The sequence below is a fragment of the Monopterus albus genome, unplaced genomic scaffold (genome assembly GCF_001952655.1).
Source record: "Monopterus albus unplaced genomic scaffold, M_albus_1.0 scaffold343.1, whole genome shotgun sequence".
In the NCBI taxonomy this organism is placed as follows: domain Eukaryota; kingdom Metazoa; phylum Chordata; class Actinopteri; order Synbranchiformes; family Synbranchidae; genus Monopterus; species Monopterus albus.
Window position 1 is genome coordinate 256005 of NW_018128223.1, and position 10762 is coordinate 266766.

General features: G+C 41.6%; 1 protein-coding gene across 1 annotated transcript in view; it reads right to left on the reverse strand.

Moving 5' to 3' along the window:
- Positions 1–5: 5 nt before the first annotated feature.
- LOC109974678 (DNA endonuclease RBBP8-like) overlaps positions 6–10762 on the reverse strand; it is a gene marked incomplete at both ends in the record, with an annotated part of 27012 nt that continues 16255 nt past the window's right edge. Inside the window, 7 exons of the mRNA XM_020625011.1 lie at positions 6–13; positions 6599–6689; positions 7074–7162; positions 7292–7322; positions 7459–7723; positions 9056–9123; positions 9241–9311. Of these exons, the coding sequence (XP_020480667.1) occupies positions 6–13; positions 6599–6689; positions 7074–7162; positions 7292–7322; positions 7459–7723; positions 9056–9123; positions 9241–9311 (623 nt within the window). The remainder of the gene's footprint in view (positions 14–6598; positions 6690–7073; positions 7163–7291; positions 7323–7458; positions 7724–9055; positions 9124–9240; positions 9312–10762) is intronic.

Below are 10762 nucleotides of genomic sequence, written 5' to 3' on the forward strand. Positions count from 1 at the left end.
TTCCTGCCAAGGCCTTGAAAAGAAATCGGAAACTATTTTAAGTTTTTATCGCAGGACATTTGATATATTTTATATTTAAAAATGTTATCAAAACATTTCCATGTCAGTTAGTGTTGCAGCGGTATCCTGGTTTCACAGTAGACCATGGTATGAATACTGATGGTTATCATACCATGCACATTTGCTTATTACTGATATTGAAGGAAATAACGCAGTGCGTACACACCTTTCTTCCAGGACTGCCTGTCAGACTCCGCAAAAGGCAGTGCACACACAGGAGTTTGCTATCTGGAATTACTTCATGTAATCCCAGCAGACTGTTACATCCACAGCTTGCACATGCACATTCATTGCCGACTACTGCACATACAGCCTGGATGTAGCGTGTATTTTCTTTTATTATATTCTTATTATATTTCTTTCACTTGCTGTTTATCTACTTGACATTTTCACTTGTTTATGGAGAGGAGAATGACCTCATCCTCAACATAAACAAGACAAAAGAAATAAGAGTAGACTTCCCTCCCTGGAACCGACACCTTAACATGGTGGAGGGGTTTGAGTGCCTGAATAATCCCGGGCTATATGTCCCTGGCTATATGGGCCTGGTCGGGCTCAGCCCGAAACCACAATGTGGAGCCACTCTTCAGTGGGCCCACCACCTGCTGGAGAGACCGTAGGAGGCCGGTGCATTGTGTTTTGGGCAGTGGTCGGGGCCGAGTGCCCGGCCGATCCAAACCATGGATACCTGGTTCTTGGGACTTGGAATGTCACCTCACTGGTGGGAAAGGAGGTTGAGCTGCTGCAGGAGGTTGAGAGATAGAGGCTAGATATAGTCGGGCTCACTTCCACTCACAGCTTGGATTCTGGAACCACAATCACACTCCTCAGCCTCCCCGGGAAAGTCTATGCCAGGGTACTGGAGAGGAGAATCCGGCTGATAGTCGAACCTCGGATTCAGGAGGAACAATGCGGTTTTTGCCCAGCTCTATACCCTCACTAGGGTGTTGGAGGGTTCATGGGAGTTTGACCAGCCAGTCTACATGTGTTTTATGAATCTGGAGAAGGCATTCAACCATGTCCCTCGTGGCATCCTGTGGGAGGTACTTCGGGACTATGGGGTGCGGGGTTCGTTGTTACGGGCTGTCCGTTCCTTGTATGACCGGAGTAGGAGCTTGGTTCGTATTGCCGGCAGTAAGTCAGACCCGTTTCCAGTTATAGAGATAGTGAACAAATGTGGTAATAAAACATCTAGTGATAGTGATGGTATCACTATGACAATGGTTAAATGGGTAATTGAGGGGATATGCAAACCAATAACCCATGTTTTTAACATGTAGTTTCGACTTGGGCAGTTCCCCAATAATATGAAAATAGCAAAGGTTATTCCACTGTATAAATCTGGTGATAAGCACAACTTCACAAATTATAGACCGGTTTCTCTGTTGTCACAATTTTCAAAAATTCTGGAAAAACTCTTTAATAACAGATTAGATACATTTATTGACAAACATAAAATCCTCTCTGATTGCCAATACGGTTTTAGGTCGAACCGATCGACATCTTTGGCCATTACCCACCTGATGGAGGACATTACAAGTCCTATGGATGAGAAGAAATACACGATGGGGATATTTATTGACCTAAAAAAAGCATTTGACACAATCAATCATGAATTATTAATTGGGGCTCCAAAAATCGCTCTCCCTGTCTCAGCATGCCACAGACTTTCAGTTGACTCCCCTCTGGATCTGTAGACACCTGCAAGGATGAGGATCCCAAAGTAGGCACGCAAATATATGTGGTCCATCTCTTTCCACTGCTCCCAAAAAACACGTCTTCCCTCAAGGTTGGTCATGTCCAGAATTATTTTCTAGATTGAGTGAGGAATCAGCAGTTCAAATGATGACACTATATCATGAGCATGTGTCACAGCCACTCGTGTGGGTCCTGGTACCATCCTTATTTTGTTAGCAGCTAAACCAGGGGCTTCACCCATCAGAGATGAAAATCATTCAGTCTGGCCATTCTTGGATGTAGTTGGCTGTGGGGCTCCTCCAGCAGTGGGATCTGTAGTTTCTTCTGCTGTGTGCTCTGAGTCCTCATCATACTCAAATTCACTCACATTCAGAAGGTTCTTCAGTATTGTCATCATATTCTGAGACATCCTCTTCTTCTCCTCCACTATCTGTCTCACTCTGCTAAAAATAGCTCTAAGGCCTTCTGAGCAGTGTACCTTTTGCTCATGGTGATGGATGAATGAAGATGAAATGACACTGCAATCAAGAGCTATTTATATGTAAATATAATGTATAGTTTGCGTATTTTCAGGTCAACAGCTTTTTTTCTTTTGTCAGTTTTCTTTTAGTAAAAATCTAAAAACGAGTCAATTTGACCAGGACGCAACACAAGGGTTAAGTGTGCAGTATGTTAAAAGTTTGTCAAAATAAGCTGCTCTAACACTTTTTTGAAGTTATTGTGCTTCTCACACCCTGATGATCTGTCATTCAGACAGATTGGAATCAATAGGTGAAGAGGTCACTCCTTGCCCCTCAAATGAATTTCCTTTCCCACCTCATATACACAAGACTTCATAATTTTTATATTTGAACCACAATTTTCATTTGCAAACACTGAACTCAAATTTCAGTGGGAAACAGTGCAGTCATTAGCATATAATGAATGACTATCGCCATAGCTTTAAACATGTGGTGTCTCCTACCACAGCTGTTTTTAAGTTTTAAAAGAAAAGCTACAGCTATGCTGACATAAGCTTCTTTCAAAACAATGTGAATTAAGATTTCCAGGGACTTGTATCTAAGAAAGTACATTAGTTTAAAGAGGACAAAAGATGCTGAGGGACAAGGATTGAATAACAAGTATCTGTCTGACTGTGGATCATATTCATGCCTACTGTTTTTTTGTTTGTTTTTTGTGGAACACTGGACCAGCTCTATACCCTCACTAGGGTGTTGGAGGGTTCATGGGAGTTTGCCCAACCAGTCTACAAGTGTTTTTTGGATCTGGAGAAGGCATTCGACTGTGTCCCTTGTGACATCCGGTGTGGGGCTTGTTGTTACGGGCTGTCTGTTTACTGTATGACCGGAGTAGGAGCTTGGTTTGCATTACTAGCAGTAAGTCAGACCTGTTTCCAGTGCATGTTGGATTCTGCCAAGGCTGCCCTTTGTCACCGATTCTGTTCATTATTTTTATGGACAGAATTTCTAGGCACAGCCAGGTAACAGAGGTTGTCTGTTTTGGTGGCTGAAGAATCTCGTCTCTGCTCTTTGCGAATGATGTGGTTCTGTTGGCTTCATCAGTTCAAGACCGACAGCATGCACTGGAGGGTTTTTCAGCCGAGTGCGAAGCGGCGGGGATGAGAATGGGCACCTCCAAATCTGAGGCCATGGTTCTCAGTCAGAAAAAGGTGCATTGCTCTCTCCGGGTTGGGGGTGAGTTGCTCCCTCAAGTGGAGGAGTTTAAGTATCCCGGGGTCTTGTTCACGAGTGAGTAAAAAAAATGGAGTGGCAGGTTAAAGACGGATTGGTGTGGCGTCCGCAGTAATGTGGTCTCTGTACCGGTCTGTTGTGGTAAAGAAGGAGCTGAGCTGTAAGGTGAAGCTCAATTTACTGGTCGATCTATGTTCCTACCCTCACATATGGCCATGAACTTTGGATCATGACCGAAAGAATGAGATTGCGGATATAAGCGGCAGAAATGAGTTTCCTCTGGAGAGTGGCTGGGCACACCCTCAGGGTTCGGAGCTCAGAGTAGAGCTGCTGCTCCTCCATGTTGAGCGGAACCAGTTGAGGTGGCTCGGGCACCTGTTTAGGATGCCCCCTGGACGCCTCCCTGGGGAGGTACTCTGGGCATGTCCCTCCAGGAGAAGGCCTCAGGGCAGACCGAGGACAGACTATGGAGAGACTATGTCTCCTGGCTGGCCTGGGAACGCCTTGGGGTTCCTCCTGAGGAGCTAGAGGAGGTGTGTGGGGAGAGGGAAGTCTGGGAGGCTCTGCTCGAGCTACTGCCCTCGCAACCCGGTCTCAGATGAAGCGGCTGAAGATGGACGGATGGAGAAGTCTTCTGCTTTGTTGCGTCTTTTTAATGGAATCAAAAATCATACAAATAAACAGCCATACTATATAATCCCTTTGGCCCATGAGGTCAAGTCCTGTTGAGGAAAACCAAATTTTCTCTCACACTCTAATGTTGCAGATCAATGCCAAATAACATTTTCGAGAGGAAAAAAATATGTGTCATTTAGAAATCACAGCCTGAGCCAAAGTCCTTGTGCAAATCATTTATTGTTTTAAATACTGGCCTCAATTAAAAAACATTCTGGCTCTGGTACAGAAATTTAGCTCCAATTGCTAGAACATCACAGAAAAGGCTAGCAAATAAATAAAACATTGCTGCTGCTCTACAGAAGTTTTTTTTGTACACCTTTTTTGATTAGACACATGGAAAATTTATATTTCAGTTACATTCGGAATGCGTGCACTTGTAAATGCCTGGTAGCCAGCCTCACTACTTGCCCCCAGCTTCAAGTGCTTGTTTCCTTGGTTGGTTTCATTATGTCATGCTAGTCTACCATCCCTGACCGAGCAGGAGGAGAAATATCACACACATCTTATCTTATCTACAGCTAGAGCTGTATGTGTATATATATAGTTATATATACAGTAAGGTTGTTTCCTACATTCCACTCACCTTAAATTAAACTTTCACGTTGCTAAAGTTCGCCAACAGGCCAATCCAAACACACTGATAGTATATAAGTATAGACCTTTACATAATTTTCTTTATAGTTTATCTATATTTTATATATCCAGCTGGTTTTTGTTTGAATTGTGGTTTTAATGCATTGTCATCTATATATAACTGATATTTATTTTATGACTAAGTGTTCTTTCTGGCTTTGACTCCTTACCTGACTCCAAAGGAGAGCTGCACAAGAATTCCTATATGCCTAGACTGTCTGTTTATGCATAAATGGCAAATAAAACTCGACTTGACTTGTATTGCTGGCATTCATTGTGGACAGCAGAGTAAGAATTACATTGTACAGGGAAACACGTTTCCTTACTGTGCACATGACAATAAACACTTTGACTCTGACGTGACATGCAGCAGACATATGGCAGAGAAAAGGAGGCTGACAGCCCATCACGAAACTCCACCCAGCGAAAAAGACATTAAAAATAGCATCGCAGGATTATTTTGGATAAACCGATAAACCATCCCTCTCTGCAGATCAAAGTATGTGTCCCGTTGGTTACTTTAATCACAAGAGATGAAACAGGTGAGCAAATAAATGTCAGTCATAAAATGCAAATCAAAATAACTTTCCACATAGTCTGTTCCTTTGCTATTCTCTGATTTACAAAAGGCCTTGCACTGACACCGATCTGAGCCCAGAAACACACACAAACTGTCCCAGCTCACATAAGCATGTGTAATGGAGAAAACAATCAGTAGCTGCAGTTGGATACAAACTAGTTACAAAGTGCTCCACCTCAACCAGCCACAGCATCTAAGTCCTGCATGAGTGATACAGGGTACTTATGTAATAATATCATATATAACACTATAACAGTATAGGACAGATAGTAGAACATGTTTCTACAATGAGTTGCCTACGTCTGCTTTTAATATGTTAAGTACGTGATAATACTTTTAATTGGAATTTTCAGTGCAGGACTCGTACTTGTAACAGAGCAGGCTACTTTTACAGTGTGATAGTAGTACTTTTACTAGGATGTGAATACTTCCTTTACTACTTGTGCTAAGATCAGAATCACTGGTGCCAGGCCTGCCCTCCATGGAGGACCTGTACACATCATGGGCCAAAAGGAGGATGGAGAAGATTTCTGCAGACCCCTCCCATCCGGGACACAAGCTGTTTGAACTCCTCCCCTCTGGACGGCGCTACAGGTCACTTGTGCACCAAGACAACCAGGCACAGGGACAGTTTCTTCCCCCGGGCCATCACTCTGATGAACACTTAACCAACGACACTATGACTGGACGATAACCCTCAGTATATTTGCAATACCTGTAAATATACCTTGTACATATATATCCATTAAATGCATTATAAGTACTTTTTTGTTTTTACTAATGCACATTCCTTTTGCTTGTTTGTACATTACCTCTTTCCTTCTGTTCTCACAGCCTTATATTGTTTACTTGCCTATTGCTGCCTTACATAAGGACATATACATACATATTGAGAGCCACGGTACCAGAGTCAAATTCCTCATGTGTTCAACACACCTGGCCAATAAAGCTGATTCTGATCCTGAAGATGCATCTAAAATGCTCTAGTTAGATGTTTTTTTTTTTTTTTAAACAATCATGTTTATAATTGTGTTTAGTCTTTTGGGTTAGTCTAGCTCTGCAATCCAGCTCAAGAACTGGTACAGTCACTTGCAATTTAAAAAAACACATTTTCATATGAGGGTCCTTGTAGCTGATAACAATAGTTGTGTAAAACCACAATACTGTGATATTTTCTGAGACAGTTACCATACTATGAAAACCTCATACTGTTGCAACCCTAATGTCAGTTATTCTACAAGTTGTGGTTTATATTTACCTGACGCGTCTCCTCGGCCCTGGAGTAAGCTGTGACTGACCCAAGTGCAGTCAGTATCTCCTAGCTCCCCATGATGCTTTTCTTCTTTTTGCTAACACACACAAAGAGGCTCTCAGACTTAATCTATCCAATACATTCAGATGAATATCTGACAAGACAGCACAAATGTTTTTAGACTTTTCTACTTTTGATGCACTTTGCTGTTCACATAAGGTGTAAAAAGTCAGGACATGATCACAGAAAAATGACTTTAGCAAACAGGGGGCAGCCATCATAACTACAGCAGACTGCAACTGTAAAAAGCCCAAGTTTGATCAAAGTGAGCTTCACCTTATTCATATTGACTGAAGAGTTATTAATAATGCCACAGCTATATCAGTAATATACAAACTACATCAACAGGCAGTAACTTCACTAGCAAAACAAGGAGCAGCGTCCCAGTGACTGTGGTGTGTAGCAGGACATGTGACTGCACCTCATCTCCACTCTGCTCACTGTCGTATGTGGACAGGGTGAGCGCAGGGTCAACACTCCACATGGACGCCACTTTGTTCTTCTCTTCAGCTGGGAAAGCAAAGTTAGAGTAGTCGCATTAAATTCAACTGATAATTATGAACAAATGCTTAGTTGTAGAACATTAAGTTGACAGTCAGAAAAAATGGTCTGCCATGATGCCATCAGGCACATTCTCACCATCATCTGCTGCTTTTTGTGCCGACTCCGTCTGTAAAAAAACAAAACATTAAAACCATGCCGAAATATTATTCTCTACACTATATATATATGTATGTGTGTGTGTCTGTATGTGCCACGTGTTTCCCCAAACACACATTTCTGAGCTGTTTGACCACATCTCTAACCTTGCTGTCCAGTGACTGTTTCAAGCTTTGATCACCGGATATTTGTTCGATCTGTTGAGATGGTATGGGTTTCTGTGTGGTCGACCATTCCTGGAACTCTTGTTTGCTGTTCTTTTGCATTTCCGGTTCCTCCTTTTTCCATTTTACTTTGATAATGGAGCCATCTTCTGAAAGCCTCTTTGTCTGTGGGAGAAGAGACGGGGATTTTTCTGTGGTCGAGTCTGGACTCCGTATCAGCATGGATGAAAGGGAGGACCTGTGGGGCCTTAAGGCAAGGAAACCAATGTGGATTACTGAAATGATTTCTGCAAGTCATCAACGTATTCAGACCCCTTTACTTTTTGTACATTTTATTGCTTTGTGGATTCAGTTTTGAATGGATACAACTGCCATTTATACCCATACAATTAATCACCTATGAGGACAAAGTGAAACCATAATGCTCATCATGGGTTCTGCATTTGTGTCCACTATGGTGCACCCGCTTAGGATGTGTGATCTGGAAGCTACATTTCTGCACCCTTCAGGAAGTAGTATTAAACTCAAGTACCAGAAACACAAGGCAAGGAGGAGGTGCGTGTGCAGTGATGAGAGAGCAGCTGCTGTAGGGGTGCTCAAGCCAGTGCTGTGCGTGATCTAATGAGTAATCTAATGTGATAACACACACTCTAGAGTGGGTCATTTCTACATTTATTCTCAATAACCAGTGATATGCCGAGTTCTGACTGCTGAGAACTGCATGCCCCTTGCGTGAGCATTGGGGGAGCGCCCCTCCAGCAGCCTCTCTCTCTCATCAACACACATACCAGCTGTGATGAATTTGAGTACTCCATATCCCATAACGGCAGTGTCTCCACATTCCCCTTTTTCATGACACCAACCTTACACACAGTGACCATTACTGGGCTTAGGAGGTGCACTCCAGCTGGTCTTTGAGGTATCACTGATTTGACAAATAAACCCACAATATTTGTTTAACATTATGACAAGATATTATATTTTCTTGTTATAACAACAAACAAACATATACATTGTCCTTATAATGTGAAAATACAGTATCTCATAATGTGAAAACTATCACGTTTTAACATGTTTAGTATCTTGTTACAACGAGAAACCTTTCTCGTTATAATGGGATGGTGGCCGCTATAGGCTGCTGTAGTATAGCACTGATGTACATGGACTGCTCTGCAAATGAATAAAGTTATGGCTACTTCATAAACTCTTACGTTGAATGTTTGCCCCCTCAGTTCAGAGGAAAACCAAAAAACACATGGTCAGCCTTGACCTGTGCAATAAGAGATCCACTTGATTTGTTTCAAATATTTACTGGCTTCAACCAAAAGAGGGTCAGGAAGAGACAGCTGAACAGATGTAGGACAGAAGGAGCTACCGCCACAAGAACAGTATATTCTAATTCTCTGGGAACCACTGGATTATGCTGTAAAACAGTCTTTCAGATGGTGGCACCAGTGCTACCAATATCAAATGTTAGTCTGGATCCCTGCAAAAAATGTTTTTTACCCCGACTGGTGCCCCCGAAGAAAAATATCTGCTCACAATATTGTGCAACAGTCAGCAAAAGAACAGCCCTTACTTTAATAAGATGTCGTTCCTCCAGATAGATTTTGAGCTGCTTTGCTGGCCTGAAGTTGTTTTGGCTGTCTTAGGATAGACATAATGAGTTTAAATACTTAATAATTGATTTTGAATAAAAAATAAAAGGCAGTATTACACATTTATTATATTAGCGATTACACTACCTGTATGATCCTTACCTACCTGATGCTTGTCAAGATGTTCAAGGCCACAGGTTTCTGCAATCACTTCTACCAGATCGTGATTCACATCCTCTGAAACATAAGAGATGTGGTTAATGCCGTAGTACTATCAGCCTATACAGACTGGTGACAAATGAAGGTGGTAAAAATGAGTGGTCTCAACCAAACCGAAAATCTATGGGAGTTCTTGGACCAACATTTTAGACAGTGCTCTCCACCACCATCATCAAAACACCAAATGAGCTAAATCATTTAGAAGAATGCTGTACATCCCTTGACTAGAGTCCAGTGACTTCTAGAATCAATGCTAACATGCACTGAATCTGTTCGGTGGCACGTGGTTGGCTGCCACCTGTCTGTACAAATCCTTTCATGATATCAGTCCCATCAGTTTCCCTGGATGGATTCTGTTTAAGAGGTGGTTTATATGTGACTTATGAATTGGCCTTCAACAGAATTTAATCTGAGCTGAGGGGATACATTCACAGGAGCAGATGTTTCTGCGCCACTGTTTAAACTAAGCAGATACGATGGGTATGTTCATAGACCAGTGCTGCCTGGTGCAGCTGAGGGAGTCGTCTAAATGTATCAGGGTATTTGCAGGTCCTTGTAAGATTTAAGACACTTTTCAAAGCAAGTTAGAACGAAACTCAAGAACAACTTCCAAAAAGAAACTAGAGAAATGCATTTCCTGTCATAAATGTGTGTGGATGCTGATAAGCTAAGAGATTGTCCTAAAAAAGCCTGTTATCAATTGCTGAAACAGTTGAAAAATGATATTAAATGGCTGAAGTTCTTTGTTGAAATAGTTGAGAAGAAATGGCTGAAGTTCTCTGTTGAATAATCTGAAGGATGAAATGCAATAAAGTAGGAATGGCCTTGAAGAGCTGAACATTTTGATACCTGAAAGGCTTTTCTAGCTGAAGGTATGCTGAACATTTTGACACCTGAAAGGCATATCTACCTGAAAATATGCTGAAGTACAATTTTCCCATCAATTTGAATGGGGGGGAAATTTTCAAACTAAAGCCAATTATTGGATTGGCGACCTGTCCAGGGTGTACCCCGCCTTCGCCCGATTGCCAGCCGGGATTGGCCCATGTATTTAAATGGTGCAAAAGTTTCAAGATAAAGATAAATATTTCTAAAGTATGAAGTTTAGAAAACTTCTGAATAAAAACATGAATGTTCTTGAAGAGCTGAAAATTTTCATACCTGAAATAGCTGAAATTATGCTGAAGTATATTTTTCCCATTCATTTGAATGGGGCAAAATTTTACAAATAAAGCTAAATATTTGAAAAGTATGAAGTTTACAAAGGTTCTGAATAGAAGCATGAATGTCCTTTAAGAGCTGAACATTAATAGCTGAAAGTATGAAGAAGTAAAAATTTCCCCATTCATTTGAATAGGGCAAGATTTCCAGAATAAAGCTACGTATTTCAAAAATATGAAGTTTAGAAAAAATCTGAAGAGAAGCATGAATATCCTTGAAGAGCTGAACATTTTGTGGGGGGGGGGGGG